At 41.4% G+C, this 16,590-nt stretch overlaps 1 protein-coding gene across 1 annotated transcript in view; it reads right to left on the reverse strand.

Moving 5' to 3' along the window:
• Psmb7 (proteasome subunit beta 7) overlaps nt 1-16,590 on the reverse strand; it is a 62,153-nt gene that overhangs the window by 40,182 nt on the left and 5,381 nt on the right. The window contains exons 4-5 of the mRNA XM_005345952.2: nt 15,169-15,309; nt 8,767-8,882 (exon numbers count right to left, since the gene is read on the reverse strand). Coding sequence (XP_005346009.1) covers nt 8,767-8,882; nt 15,169-15,309 — 257 coding nt within the window. The remainder of the gene's footprint in view (nt 1-8,766; nt 8,883-15,168; nt 15,310-16,590) is intronic.

The raw sequence follows: 16,590 nt of genomic DNA on the forward strand, positions 1-16,590 counted from the left end.
AGGGTGGGCTTTGAACTTCCAAAAACTCATGCCAAGCCCAGGCTCTCTTTTTCTCCTCTGTTTGCAGATCAGGATATTGCTCTCAGATACTTCTCCAGCACCATACCTGCATGCCACCATGCTCCCTGACAGGATGATAATGGACTACTCTTCTGAAACCATAAGCAAGCTCCTAGTTAAATGTTTTCTCTCGTAAAAGCTGCCTTGGTCATGGTGTCTCTTCACAGCAATCCAATAGTGACCAAGGCACTGTTCATGTTCCAGCTTAATTTCAAGATTCATCTGTCTCTAAGACAGGACACTGGTTTGTTTCTGCCTCTCTGCCCCCAACTTCTTAACTGCTCAGGGCCCCTGTAAACTAGGGCTTAGGAGGGATATTCCAGTAATTAGGAAATTGTGTACTCAGTTTATCTGGGGATAGACTTTTCCTCAATGGCCCTTGTAGTGACCCTGCATCTTCCCTAATGATGCATACCAATATTTATTCCTTACCTAAATTGTCCAAGGGCCTCATTTCCAGGAATGTCATGCTTGAAATGTATTCATGTTAATTCTCTATGTGGATAAGCAGGCAAAATAAAAATTTTATATACCACACCAATGCTGCTACAAGGAACACTGCCAACCTAACAAAAAGACGTCCCCAAGCTTCTCCTGACATGACTTCAATCTGCCTAATAAAGGAAAGCTGGCAAGTCCACGGAATAATCTAATTAATCTGAGAATTAAGAGCCTGTATTTTGTCTATCTAAGAAAAAATTGACTGAAACATTCTCTCTTTCTTAATTTAAAAAAAAAGCCAGAAACTCTTGTCCAGCTTCCACAAATCACACTGGCAATCTCTTCCAAATTAGTTTCCTAAAAATGACATAGTATATGACTTTAGCGTTCCCTCTTCTAGTTTATGCACTTCCTTGCTAGGTGTCAAGAACCCACTGGGAGCCTCCCTCTCTACATCGTTGGGTAGAGCACAATCTGGTGAAGCATCCCCCACAGCTGTGCTGCTGTGGGGTCTGAATGCTGCTGTCACTGCAGTCAACATGCTCTAGAGCAGAACCAGACCACAGGGTGGGTCAATGCATTCTTCCCTCCCAGGAAAACCAGTAAGACCAGCATGCGGCAGATCACCTATGCTAGTGGGCCAAATGAGAAAGACAGGATGGGTGACATCTATTCAACATAGAAATAGACTTCAGGCACCTGGCTGGTTGCCCACACTACCCTGCGGCAAACTTTAGGTACACCTTTTTAGAAGTTGGGACTATTGGTGCTTACTGTCAAATCACCAAAAAACCAAACCAAACCAAACACACCTTATTAGAAAGTTTAGCTTCTACTTCTCATAATAAAGTCAGTAAAAAAAAAAAACAGAGTTTAGGTGAAGTATTCATTTTCTCACTCAAGCTTTGCTAGTAGAAGCCTGAAACTTCCCCCAGGATGTTCACAACCCAGGAAAACATGGAACTATCTGGCTTGAGGATGGCCCTCCACTTGCTTCTTCATCGGAGGTTTGGGCCGTTGTTCATCCAAAATAATGAGCATGAATGAAAACAAAACCCATCAAATCCTGCCAATTCTGGAGCTCTCCCTCAATCTAGCTCCCCACTCTCAACAGGACAGAAAGAGGAGGAAAGGGAATCAGCAGAATGAAGACACAAACCAAACCACCATACCAAACCATCATACCACCAATGTTGTACTAGAATTTACTTGAGGAAAGCCAAAAGTTCAAATCCTGCTTTGCAACTTACCAGCCAAGAATAACAGCTTTGGGTTTCTCATCAATAAAATAGCAACAACAGAATCAGTTGGATGGAATTAACAGGTGATAATGTGGCAGCACCCAGTAGACTGTACATAAAGACACTATATAAATATGCTTTACTTTTAATAAATTTAAAATAATACTAGATTCAATAATAAAAAAAGGACCAGCCACATGAACAATGCTTTCTGCTAATTTCTTACAGCCAAATTGGAGCCACACACACAGAACAGAATCAACACTAACTCTATTCCAAAACTGAAAACCAACAGTCCACAGTAGACAGCAGCTAAGGTTACTAAGTAAGTTCACTGGCACAAACAAGTTACAAAGCAAGATTCTGGCAGACTCTTAGGACACGATTCCACTCTCAGAAAGCACAGAGTTTTGAAGAAACAAAAAGGTTAGACAAGGCCAGGAGGAACAGAGTTTGGCTAAGGTCTGAATCCTAAAATCAGGACATGCCACTATTCCTAGGGCTATTGGAGAGAATGGCTTCAGGCTGGACTCAGGTAACAGGGAAGATGTTTCAGACTGCATGCAAAACCACTCCTGCAGAAGCAGCCTGGAGGTAGCAGTGAAAACATTCAGGTGAGAACAAGGGGTTGCCACAGACTATACACAGAAAAGCAGCAAGAAACGAGACTAGAAAGGCTGCCCAGGTAGAAGAGTTACTGCCACATCGCAGCTACCAGCAGTTCAGCGCCATGGAAGAAGACAGCAAAGAACCAACATCAAAAATGCAGGGTCTGGCCCGTGGTTCGGCAAGCTACTGAGTACTCTCCACATCCCTCTTGCCGCTGGGCCTGTCCACAGCTGTCACATGCCTGGTCAAAACACAATCTACCTCCACTTCCAAGCCTCTTTCGTATCAATGCTCCCTTTGATGCCAGACTGACGTCTCACAGCAAATCTAATCATACTGGATAGATTAGGTAGGATTGCCTGAGGTTAGGAACCTCCAGGACAAAACCAAAACATCTTGTCTAGCGTCACCTCTGGCCCATCCTCGCAATATTCACGCATCTTAGACCTTCCTATTTCGCTTCTACTGGGCCCCTAGACAGAATCTCCCCCACTCCCCAGCACTGCTCCTGCCTCACCTCCAGAGCTTGGGAAGCACAGGACCAAGGAGGACTGCGGGTAGAGTAAGGCAGCAAACTTCTTCCTGGGTTTTTCCCCTTATCAAACTGGCAAAAAAAATCCAGTGTCAGGAAGGCTGCTCCAGAAAGATATCTTTGTGTTCTCTTGATGGGAGGGTAAATTAGTGCCATCTTTGTGGAAGGCAATTTGGCAGTAGCTCTTGAAAGGTAAAACGCCCTGTACCGTTTACCATCTGTCACTTCTGGGGACTGCCTGCCCAGCAGCTGTACTTTCTTCCTAGGTCTGAACAAGTTCACCCTCACATAAACAGGCTGAGCTGCAACCTCAGAGCACCTACCCTTTCCCACACAGTTCTCTGGCAGTGCAAGGACTGCAGCTTCAGCTCAGAGCCTGTCCAGCTACCGCTGCGGAGCCTCTACAGACCTGCCACAGTCCATTCTCAAATGGGTTCGTTTGTTTTGTTTTTTGGCACTGTTCTTGGCCCCAAACCCAATTTTTGTCCTCCCAGGTAGGCTAGAAACCACCTGCTATTAAAACAAAATAGCTCTTTTACTGACATCATGCAATATTTCTATTGCTTATAAAAGAATTCATGAACATATTCTAATCTAGAAATTTAACACTAAGAATGTAGTAAAATCAAGTATGCATTCACAGAAACCAATCGATACACTAGTAAAACTCTGAAAAGCAAAGCATTCATTGCTAAGAGAATGATCAGAAAATCATGGTACAGCCATATAAAGCAATCAATCAGAGCAACTACAGAAATAATGTTCTCCTTATTATTTAGACCCACAGAGAAACAAAACCCTTAAAACCAATTTATAGAGGGGCTGGAGATGTAGCTCAGTGACAAAGCATTTTGCTCATGCACAAGACCTAGGTTTGATCTCCAATACCACAAAAAATAAAACATGACAAATCAGTGGGAGAGGATTATGGGAGACAGCATTTTGTTTTTTAAAAAAATTATTTTTAGATTTAATGATTTATATGTATGAGCGTCATAAACATACACATATACATATGTGCAGAAGTGCTAGCTCCCCTAGGACTTGAGTTATAGATGGTTGTGAACTGTGATGTGGGTGTTAGGAGTTGAACCTGGTTCCTCTGCAAGAGCAGCCTGTGGTGGTAACCAGTGAGCCAACTCTCTAGCTCCCATCTATTCTTTAAAAAGACAACTATACAAGCTAAGAAGTAAGTCATAGAGAAGAATAAATGAAGATGTACTATGGTGATATTTTGTTTGTGCTTTAACAAATAAAGCTTGCCTGAAGATCAGAGTGCAGAACTAGCCACACAGAGGCCAGGCAGTGGTGGCATACACCATTAATCTCAGCATTTTGCAGACAGAGGCAGGCGATCTCTGTGAGTTCAAGGCCAGCCTGGGCTACACAAGATAGAATCAGTCTAAAAGAGAAACAGAGCTCATACCTTTGATAGCAGCACTTGGGATCACAGCCTTTAATCCCAGCACTCAGGAGGTGGAGACAAGAGTGATAGATATGGCTGAGTAGAGAGAAGAATATAAGGCAGGAGGAGACAGGCGCTCAGAGAATTCAGTCTGGGGTTTCAGTCTGAGGATTCGTAGGGACCGGATAGCCCCTTTAGTCTGAGGATTCAGCAGAGGTAAGTCATAGAAAAGAATAGATTAAATCTACAGTGATATTTTGTAGAGGTAAGAACTAGTGGCTGGATGCTTTGCTGTTTCTCTGATCTTTCAGCATTAACCCCTATATTATGGGTTTTTATTAATAAGACCAATTAGAATTAACACACAATATACCATGACATATCTTGAGGATAAGGAAACAACACCTAAATAACAGTGACAGGCCTTGAGGAGGGTATAAGGTAGACTTATCTTCAGGTCTCAAGTCACAGCTCTTGTCATGAACATACTACTCGCACCAGACAGTGTTTCAGTGTCACCTGCTCAGAAAGAACTCCCCAAATACCACACTCTTTCCTATTACTGTTACTGTCTCTCACCTTGGGTACTTACACCATGGGGTTTCTTAGAGTTGAGTTGCATGTACTCACCTGCTTAATGCCATTCTTTTTTTTTTAACCTAAGAGAAAGTTGTTTTATTAAGAGCAAAACCAGTTGTCCAGACAAGGAATTCTGCTTGAGACTAGAGTATGATTCCAGCACATTTTCAGACTGTCAACCTGCTCTACAGATTTTGTTTGACTTGTTAGTTTCAACAATTAAAAGAACCAATTCCTTAATATCCATCTATCCACCCACCCACCCACCCAACCCAACCCATACACCAACCAATTAGCCCATCTACCCATTGATTGATTGAGAAATGCATCCATTTATCATGTTAGTTTTGTTTTTCTGGAGAACCCTGACTAATTTAAGTGTTAACATATTTGAGAAGAGCTCATCCTAATGTTATTCTTATATTTCAGGATATTGTCTGAACACTTTATATGCATTCTCATTTAATTATCATAATCGTCACTTAATGCCATTCTTAGCCACAGGGCAACAAATAAGCTTGGAGGTGGCACTGTGCTGAGCACTATGTCCCTAGCCCCAAACACAATGCCTAACACTAGTGCTGTCAAGTGAGTATCTGACAAATGACTGTAAGGACCTTGGTCTCCTTTTTAAGACTCAGCCAAACCTCCTCTGCTTTACCAGTTCAGTTCAGAAGCGACCCTTTCTCGCAGGCTTCCACTGTCTTCGCTGACACCTATTATCTGCTTCTCTGTAAAGACTATGCCTATCCTGAGGGCAAAGACCCTCCCTCTCACACATCTCACTCAAAAATCGTTGTGGAACTGGCCAGGAGTGCTGGCACACACCTTTAATTCCAACTCTTGGGAGACTGAGGCCAGCACTTCTATGTGAGTTGAGGCCAGCCTAATCTACATAGCAAGCTATCAGGCAACTGGGCTACATAAAAACCCTACCTTAAAAATAAAATAAAAATCTAAGCAAACAAACAGTTGAGGAACAAATGGGTAAGTGAGCAAACTGTCATATTCAACAATTTACTTGCATATTAAATCAGATGTTAAGTCTTAATTCAGTCCTTTAGGAGAGCAAAAGCAGACAGTGTAGAATAAGTAGGCTAAAGTAGAACTATCTTACAAGCTAGGCATGGTGGTAAACTCCTTTAATCTCAGCACTCGGGAGGCAGAGGCAGGAAGATGGATCTCTGTGAAGTCAAAGCTAGCCTCATCCTCAAAACAAGTTTCAGGACAACAGGATTACAGAGAATTTGTCTCAAAGTGACAAAAGAGAGAGAAGAAATATTCTACAAACTCAGTTATGGACCTGTTGTCCTGAACTCAACCAGGTTCAGAGCAGCATAAAACTGTGGCAGGCCACAAGCAAAATGGACACTTGACTGCTTACTTCAAATGACGTTTTCTAAAGTCAACACGGAAGACAAATCATTACAGTTCAAAAGCAAGAGAAAAATTCCATTTCCCATTTAGAAAATGCTTGGTATCTGGCTGGGCGGCAGTGGCGTGTGCCTTAAATCCCAGAACTCTGTTCTGAGGCAGAGATACATGGATCTCTATGATTTCAGGGCCAGCCTGGTATTCAGAGAGAGTTCTAGGACAGGCTCCAAAGCTACACAGAGAAACCCTGTCTCGAAAAAATAAAAACAAAACCAAAAAGACAAAAAAACAAAAACAAACAAACAAAAAAAAAACCAAACCAAACAAACAAACAAAAAAACACATATACTGCCGGGCAGTGGTGGTTCATGAGTTTAGTTCTAGTAATTAGGAGGCAGAGGCTGGTGGCTCTGAGTGGAAGGCCTGTTGTACACAGTGAGTTCCAGAACAGTCAGGGCTAGGTAGAGACCCTGTCTCAAGCCCCCCAACCCACTTTAAGAGAAAGGGAATGACGCTGGGTCTGATGGCACAGTTCTAATACTCCTAGCTACTCAAAATGCTGAGGCAGAAGGATCACAAGTTCAAGGCCAGTCTAGGCTATAAAGCCAGAATGAGCAACTTAGTAAGATAAGATGGCATCTCAAAATTTGAAGAGAACTGAGGCTTGGTACTTAACTCAGTGATAAAGCACTTGCTAAACACATTCAATCTCAGGAACCACCAACAAATAAAATCCTCACTTTACTACCACTTCACGGAATTAAAGGGAGAGAAATAAAAACACTTTGGTGCAAAAAAAATTCTTAAATAAATCAATTTAGAACAACTTTTAAATTATAATATCTTCATTTAAGAGAATTACTATTGTAGAATATTAGTTAAAATATTATATTAATGCTGTTGAACATTTATTTAATGATGCAAAAATGTGTTGCATTTGTTTAACTCTGTGAAACAGTGTTACTTTGCCCATCTAAAACACCTGATTGGTCTAATAAACAGCTGAATGGCCAATTGCAAGGCAGGAGCAAGGATAGGTGCTGGCCTGGCAGGCAGTATAAACGGGTAGAAATCTGGGAAGAGAAGAGATCTAGGAGCAAGAGAAGGAGAACGACTCGAGGGACCAGCCACCCAGCTACACAGCAGGCCACAGAATAAGAAGTAAAGAAAGTTATATAGGATAAAGATAAAAGCCCAGAGGCAAAAGGTAGGCAGGATAATTAAGTTAAGAATAGCTAGCTAGAAACAAGCCAAGCTAAGGCTGGGCATTCATAAAAAAAGAATAAACCTGTGTGTGTATGTGTGTGTGTGAGAAAGAGAGAGAGAGAGAAAGAGAGAGAGAAAGAGAGAGAGAAAGAGATTGATTTGGGAGCTGGGTGGTGTCCCCCTCCAAAAGAGCAAAGAGTAAAAAAATTAAAAAACAGTCAACAATACATCACAAAGACCCAACCCACCCATGTATACAAACATGGTTGTGCATACCCTACTATTCTAGGCCTTGGTAGGTGAAGACAGGAGGATCAGGAGTTTAAGCCCATAAGAATTTGAAATCTTATCTGAAACAAACAAAAACAGTAATCACAAAGATCCACCCAAGTGGTAAGGTTCCCCAGCAAGGAGGGAAGTACATCTACTACAAAGCACCTTTTAGAGGGCTAGCCAACACAACGGAATAGCAAAGTCTCCAACTGGCAAATTCCAACTGTGCAAAGCAACCATCTTCCCAGCTCCAGAGCCAAGTCAGAAAGACAGACAGCAAATAGCAAGAAAGCCAGCAACCACATACAACTGGATTTATACAATTTGATTCAGAAATTTAACATAAACTTTTATTTGAAAATCTCAATTTGTCTAAGTACAATTTTATCACTTTCAAAAAGTTTTTAATTAAAGCAACAACGAGAAAAGACTACTACTGTTGGTAAGCCAGGCAATAGAGCAGATTTTTCCTGCATACGGAACAAACTGGTGCCCAGGTACAGCTGACAATTCACAGGTAGGAACGAAGGTTCTCCACAATCCCTCAGATATTAGGTAGGTGACAAAAGGGACCTGTCATTTAGAGAGCTTCTCCAGCTGGTGAGAGGTAGGTAAAGGCACTTGCCACCAGGCTGGATGACTGAGCCTCATCCCCAGAGCCACATGGGTTCTCCTCTGACCACACATCTGGCACATGTGCACCTGCCCACACACGACTGTCTATCAGTACCAGCAGGCTGAAAAGTGAGGCTCCCACTCTTCCTCACCTGCCTCATCTTCTACCAGGACCTGTCCAAGCTTTCACTGGACTTTTCCCTGCTTTCTGCCTGCCCATCACTCCCGAATCCTCTGAGCATATGCATAACCTTTTGCTATTAGATCATTGCAAATTCTTATATTGATACAAGAAATAACAAGGTGTTCCCATTCCCACATAGCCTTAACACCTGAAGTGACTACAATACAATATCATCTACACTGCTGTCCTTCCTGTGAATAGTTTGCACTTCCTAACATTGCTATGTCAAGAAAAACATAATACTCACCCATGGTGACATAAGGCAATTTATCAGTTGATCCATGAGGATAGATGCTGTAGAGATGAGGTCCAGTAACATCTACTCCCCCCAAAACTAGGGCTGCACCAATGTAACCTTGATACCTGGGGATCAGAAGACATATTTAGATCAGAAAAAATTTAGTCCATCACTGTAGCTTACGCAAAAGCTGCAAGGGTCAGACAAGAGTTTTCCGTACATGTTTCATTAAGAAGCTATTGCCTGCATGGGAACCAAGCAGGGAAAGGAATTAAATCAGTTGAACATCTATAATTGGCAGCTGTAAACTGTGAGGTACACCACATGACTCATTTCAGCTCAGTCACCAAGCCACCTAAAAAGCCAACATTTCCATTTTAGTAAAGACAGGAAAAAAAAAAAAAAAACAACTAGAAACATGGAGAACTTCTTTTGTTCATTGTCCCTGAGTCAAGGCTAGCTTATTCCAAAGCACATCAACATTGTCCCCTTCAGTTCCCGGGGGTGGCTGATAAGCTAGTGATCATGTTAGCAGTGAGAAGCTCCTCCTGTGTTCAAGCCGTTCAGCTGTGTTCAAGCCTTTAGCTCTTGACAAGAAAAATGAAGCCAATATATGATGAGCTTGCCATACAGCCTAATCCTAAGACACAAATAAAGGAGCACACAAGAAAAGCCATCGTTCAGACCAGAAAGGGCTCCATGACACCCAGCATTTCCACTGGCCCGTGATCAAACTGCTGGCAATCTAACATTTTTAAAGTGAAAAAGTCAAGGCTAGGAAAGAATTTTATGAGCAGCCTGAAGAGGTCAGAGATTGCTCAGCAGATAAATGTGCTTGCTGCCAAGCCTGATGATCTGAGTTGAGATTCAGTCCACAAGACCCATATGGTGGAAGGGGAAAACTAACTCTTCCAAGATGTCTTCTGACCTCTTCCACATATGTTCCATAACATACACACAGACATGCATGCACACATACTAAAAAGAATGTAATTTTTAAAATGTTAACTATTTTAAGGTAGCTGGAGAGGTAGGTCAATGTTTAGAAGTATGTACTGCTCTTGTAGTGGAACCAAGTTTTGTTCCCAATACCCATACCAAGAGGCTTACAACTGCCTATAAGTCTCGCTCCAGACAGATATCCAAGGGTGCTTGTACCTGAATACACATACCACACCCACACCCATACACACACAAAATTAAAAACAATTCTTTAAGACTCGATCTTTACTACATAGTTTGCAAGGCGAGCAGCCTGAAGAGGGAACATAGGCCCACATGGTGGAAACATCTAGTCCAAGGCTTGTTAGCAGCAGAGTCAAAACTGGAGCCTGAGACACTGCACAGAAAAGCCAGAATGGCGGCATGCACTGTACCCAGCAGTGCCAAGCCTGTTCCACTGCCTGTTGAGGAGGGCATATGAAAAACGTCAGTTCCTCTAAAGGCTATAACACCCACTGCATGACTTCGAAATGTTTAAAAGTTTAGACAAGTGGCTGGCATCCTTAAAATCTGAACCAGAGGGTAAAGTTCAGTAGCAGCTCACATGCCCTGCACATGAAGGACTGAGTTTGAGCTCCAGCACTGAGACAGTAACACAAAAGCCTTGATCCAGAAACCCTACTTCCAGGACTTCAGCCCAAGAATGTGTCAGAAAAACAGACAGAAATGTGTTTATCACAGCACTGTTAGTGACGTAAAAGCAGCAAAAGAAATGGTGAACACAGAGAATATGACATGAGCATTAAGAACCATACCTTTCCTCATTCACTAGTGACTGTGAATGATCTTGGGTTCCAACAGTGAGTCAAAGGCTTTATGAATCATGGAATTTTTTGGAGACAAGGAATTTATTCTAGAAGTTAGCCTAAGTAATTAATTATGCAAATACCCAAAGATTTATGGAAATATCTTCAAAAGGGCTATATTGTTAATGTTCAAAAACTAACAACACTAAAATTATATATACGATTATATAGTGTGTGTATATATAGTGTATATCTATATGTACATATATATATCATATATCATACATTGATAGTTGGTACTTAAAACTTTTGTGGGTTAGACCTCTGAAAATTTACTAAAATTCAGGAACCTTTGCCTGTAATAAGCATGCACACTTAAATATTTTCTTATTTCATGTGGTTCTAGGTCTCTAAAATGCTTCCCTGGGCTCAAGAGAAGAACTCGTGAACCTGAGCTCTCTACTAACAGAAACAATATACACAATCAGCATTGTATACAGGGCAAGCTATAAAGCAGTACATGTACTAGCATGGCATTCCTGTTCATGCATAAATATGAAGCTGTAGGTAAAGCATAAAAGATCTGAAAAATATTCAAATAAAAACCTTTAGGCTCCATGGTAGGCACCGTTTTAGCTATCTGTGTGGGTAGATGAATCCCATACTGCACATGTGAATGTCTTTCTTTCCTCCATCATGTGAGTTCTTAACTATCAAACTCAAGACTTTTGGGCTTGGCAGTAGATACCTTTACCTGCTTAGCCAGCTCAGCCCCTTCCTTTATTTCGTTCTCCCCATTAAGTCAAGGAGACCACAACTATCAGTGGCATTTTCCAAGAAAAAAACCTATCCTTAAGAAGTGTAAAACAGCCCATCGGTCGTCGTGTACGCCTTTAATCCCAGCACTCAGGAGGCAGAGGAAGGCAGATCTCTGTGAGTTCGAGGACATCAGGGATATACAGAGAAATAAATAAATTCCTATGATCCCAGGCTGGGCAGTAGTGGTGCACACTTGAGAGGCAGAAGTAGGCAGATCTCTGAGTTCGAGACTAGCCTGGTCTACAGAGTGAGTTCCAAGACAGCAAAAAAGTGTAAGATCAAGCTAGAGAACCGTCTTGGCAGTTAGGAATGCATGATGTTTACACCGGATCTGAGCTCAGTTCTCAGCATCCGCATCAGGAGGCTCACAACTGCCAGGAACTCCAGCTCCAGAGATCCAACACCTCCTCTGTTCTGTGAGCACCTGCACGCATGCCGTGCGTCCATGTTTGTGTCACACATACACAAAGTCACAATCGGCAGTTCTTGACCCAAAGTACTAAAGTCAAATGCAAAGTTTTTTCCCTTAAACCATTCTCACTTTATTTAAGTCACTCAAAATGTCACCAGATATGAAGGACGATACTACCTTGGTTTAAATTTTTAAATGTTCCCCTCAAAACATTTGATAAAATTTAACTCTGGCCAGGCATGGTGGTGCACACCTTTAATTCCAATACTTAGGAGGCAAAGGCAGCAGATCTCTGTGAGTTCAAGCAAGTCTAGCCTGATCTATATATTAGGCACCAGGTTAACCAGAGATATAGTGAGACCCTGTTCTCACAAAATAACTAAATAAACAACCTTTACAAACTGTACTAAATAAAAATGAGCGACTGGAGAGAAAAAAAGAAAAATCGTAGAATTCTTAAAATCTTATAGAGATTAAATATTTGCTAAATTATTTTGCTAAATACCTTAAATAACAACCACGAATTGTTTTATATGTAATAGGCCATATGAGCCACCAGGGGGTGCTTTATATTGAAATTTATAAAAAATATAAATATATATTTAAGTTTATTATTTCATACATAAATATATATAATTTATGTTTTTAAAAATATGTGTTTTAAATGATCAGATAGTCTCATGCTGTAACTGGAGCATTTATTTGGTGGCAATAATTCCCCTGCATTAGCATGGTGGCTTCATATACAAAGGGCTGGCTCCATTTCTGTTCTCTCATCTATAAGTAGGAACTCCATCACTACCCTTCCTCCATAAACACCACTGAGAATATAGAGCAATGCTACAAGGACCTCATATTACTAGGAAAGCCAGAGCACAAGCACAATAAACCAGAACCAAAAAAAGGCTAAACAAACGAAAATTCCTACACCAAAGGTGACACTGACCATGCAATCCCTGATAGGTACTGCCACGTTATCCTACTTTCATTTCAATTTTTTAAAAAATGTGTGTTGGTGTTTTGCCTGCATGCTATGTCTGTGTAAGGATGTAGGATCCCCTGGACCTGGAGTTAGACAGCTGTGAGCTGCCATGTAGGTGCTGAGAATAGAATCTGAGTCCTCTGGAAGAGCTGCCAGCACTCTTAACCACTGAGCCATCTCTTCAGGCCCGTATGTATGTACGTACATATGTATGCATGTATGTATATATTTTTTTAATTTTTTTTTCAAAGACAAGGTTTCTCTATGTTGCTTTTGAACCTGTCTTAGAACTCTCTTTGTAGACCAGGCTGGCCTTGAAAGAGATCTACCTGCCTCTGCCTCCCAAGTGCTGGGATTAAAGGCATGCAACCACCACCACCCAGCATAACCCCTAATAATTTTTTAAAAAAACAAAAATTGTATTTTTTTAATTTAAATCTCCCAATTTATAATTATTGGCCACTATTTTGTCTGAAATACCATGTGACCTACAGGAGACTTTTTTGGTCAATGATATCATGATATTCATAGGGCAAGTGTCTGAAAAGGATGGATGCCTTAGAGACAGATGAACCAAGCTTGTGGGAACTCACGAACTCTAGACAGACAGCTGTGGAGCCTTGCATGAGATCAAACTAGGCTTTCTGCATATGGGAGACAGCTGTCTTGGTCTATCTGAGGGGACCCTAGCAATGGGACCAAGATCTATCCCTCGTGCATGAGCTGGCTTTTTGGAGCCCATTCCCTATGATGGGATGCCTCCCTCAGCCTTGATGCAGTGGGGAGGGGCTTGGTCCTGCCTCAACTTAATGTGTCAGACTTTGTTGACTCCCCATGGGAGACCTTCTTACCCTCTGGGATGGAGAACCGTGGTTGGAATATAAAATGAATTAAATAAACAGAGAATAAATGAATGAATGAACGAATGAATAAATGAATAGATCAACCGATAAATAAAGTAAAAAGAATGGATGCCCTAAAACTAAGGCAGGCCCAGGAAAACAGGTACTATTTTCACTGTAATAGACCTGTGAGGGCGGTCTTGGTGGCCAACTTAACACACCTAGGAAGAAGGGACCTCAACTGAAACACTGCCTCCATCAGATTGGCCTAAGAGCATTTTTCTTGATTACTAATTACTAATTATGTAGGAGGGCCCAGCCCACTACAGGCAGTATTGTTCCTAGGCACGTGGTTGTGAACTATATATATATAGTAAATCTAGCTAAGCAGGTCAGAAGGAGCAAGCCAGCAAGCAGGGTTCCTGACTTGAGTTCTTGCCTTGGTTTCTTTCCCTGTAAGATATAACCTGTAAGATGAATTAAAGCCTTTCTTTCCCAAATGGTTTTTGGTAGGGTGTTTATCACGGCAATGGAAAAGTAAACTAGACAAATACTGCTTCCCATTTATGCAGAGTAAATGAGAAAACCAACTTAAGACTTTAAAACTCAGGGAGGCAGAGGCAGGCAGATCTCTATGAATTCAAGGCCAGTCTGGTCTACAGAGAGAGGTGTAGGACAGAGATACACAGAGAAACCCTGTCTTGAACAGAACGAACGAAGAAGGAAGGAAGGAAGGAAGGAAGGAAGGAAGGAAGGAAGGAAGGAAGGAAGGAAGGAATAAAAAAATATTTTAAAACTATCAAAACCTATACAAACACAAGGGAAAAAGAAACAAAACTCCTATGAACTCTGTGTGAGAATTAGCAAAGAAGTTCAGATCAGGCCAATTACTATACCTATTAAGCCTCAACCTGTTTATTTATAAATGGGACACAGCAATACCCCTTAACTCAGAGATAAAGAAAAGAGCATTTCAGCAAGGATCTGCAAGACCAAGAGACAGACTGGTGAAATCAGTATTATTTTACCCACTTCACCCACTCATAAGTCACCTCTCACTCTATTGTTACTTTGCTGCTAAAAAAGGAAAGAAAAAAACATTTGTGTTTAAGTGCTAGGGAAATGGGTAGGATTTACAAGACAAACTCAAAGTACTGTTTGACTGTGAGCCAAAGTTGTCTTATCCAGTAATATTTCTGTTTCAAGAAATTACTGGCCACAATTCGGGGCAAATCAAAACTGTAAGATACATCAGACCACACAATCCATTTAATTACCAAATGCTTTAAAAATTAAAAACGGCAGCCAGGCAGTGGTGCAAACACCTTTAATCCCAGCACTAGGGAAGCAGAAGCAGGAGGATCTCTGTGAGTTCAAAAATAACCTGGTCTACACAATGAGTTCCAGGAAAGCTAGGTGAAACCCTGACTCTAAAAAACAAGAAAATAAACAAAATTAGAAATGGTTAATTGATTTCTTGAACAAAATGTGCTCTTCTAAATACTTCACCCCTCATGCCCAGGCTTTCTTATGCTAAAAATCTAAGATTTAAAAAAAAAAAAAAAAAAAAAGATGGCTATTACAGAGATGTAAGCCCTGAAGCTCTACCTGAAAAGCATCTGCTTCAACATCCGATTGGCAGTCACAACTCTCGGGAGGCGGCCGGTGGTGAGAGAGTGGAGCTCCAAGTTGGAAGAAATAAGCTGGGTTGTCATGTCTGTGTCTGCAGCTGTCCCAGCACCACAGCAACTGAAAAATACCATAGACATTTAGTTGGCATTTAATTAACAGAAGGCTAAATTAGAAATAGAGCCTCCCTGAGTAGTGGTGGTACATACCTTTAATCCCAGCACTTGGAAAGCTAAGGCAAGTGGATCTCTTTGAGTTCAAGCCCAGCCTGGTCTATAGAACAAGTTCTGGGACAGCCAGGAATACACACAGAGAAACCCAGTCTTAACCCCCACCCCCCATCCAAAAAGGAGAAAGAAATAGAGCCTTTTGATTAACTCTACAAAGTTTAGGTACATGAGAGTCGCTCTGAGTAGTCTGCAATTCAATTTCTCTGTCTAACCAACCTTAAACATGAAACTGAGAACACATACCCTAATTGCATGCAAATATATCCTCTATGATGCAATGGGACGTTTCAAATCATTCCTTTCTCTGCTTCAAACAGAGTGCACATTTTAGTCCTACTACAAATGCATCCAAATTGTACAAAAGAGCAAGACAGTGTATGAAAATTTTACAATTCAATATTGACACTGGACAGTCTCAATTTATTCAGAACTAAGTAAGAGGAATGGAAGAGAAAATTTATAAAGCCATAAAATAACATAGGTACAACAGGCCATGGAAAGCTGGAGGGCAGAGCAATTCTTTTGTTTTCTTCTTTAAAGAGCGTGTGTGCGTGTGTGTGTGTGTGTGAAGGGGGGAAGGGAGGGAGGGAAAGGAGGAGAGACTTGTGCCATCTAAGTATGTAGAGGTCAAAGAACATCTCTCAGAATTTGGTTCTGTCCTTCCACTATGTGGATTCAGAGGATCCAATTCGGATGGTCAGTCTTGATGGCGACCTTCATTACCTGCTGAGCCACCTCATCAGCCCCGAGAGCAATGAATTCTAATTGTTAAGGAATGGTTTTTATGAGCTGGGTTTTGGAAGGACAGCAACAGTCTAAAAGCAGAAAGGACAAAAGGGTATTTTTACCTTATTTTTTAAAATCTTACTGATGACGGTATGTGCATACGTCTGTGTGAAAGTCTGCACACAACTGTTTGTGGGTATTCTCAGAAGCCCAAAAAAAGGGTGTTAGATCCCTTGTGTGAGCTCTAACTCTGTGTTTTACAAACGTAAGGTGGAAACTGTGAACATTAGTATGATGGAGGAAGGTCATTGGTTGATTTAATAAAGAAGCTGCTTGACCTGATAGGTTAGAACGTAAGTGGGAGGAGCAGAATGCTGGGCGGAAGAGGAAGTGAGGTCAGAGACTCAACAGCTCTCCTCGAGGGAGCAGACGCCTCAGAGAGACA

This window comes from Microtus ochrogaster, chromosome 4 (genome assembly GCF_000317375.1).
Source record: "Microtus ochrogaster isolate Prairie Vole_2 chromosome 4, MicOch1.0, whole genome shotgun sequence".
Classification (NCBI taxonomy): domain Eukaryota; kingdom Metazoa; phylum Chordata; class Mammalia; order Rodentia; family Cricetidae; genus Microtus; species Microtus ochrogaster.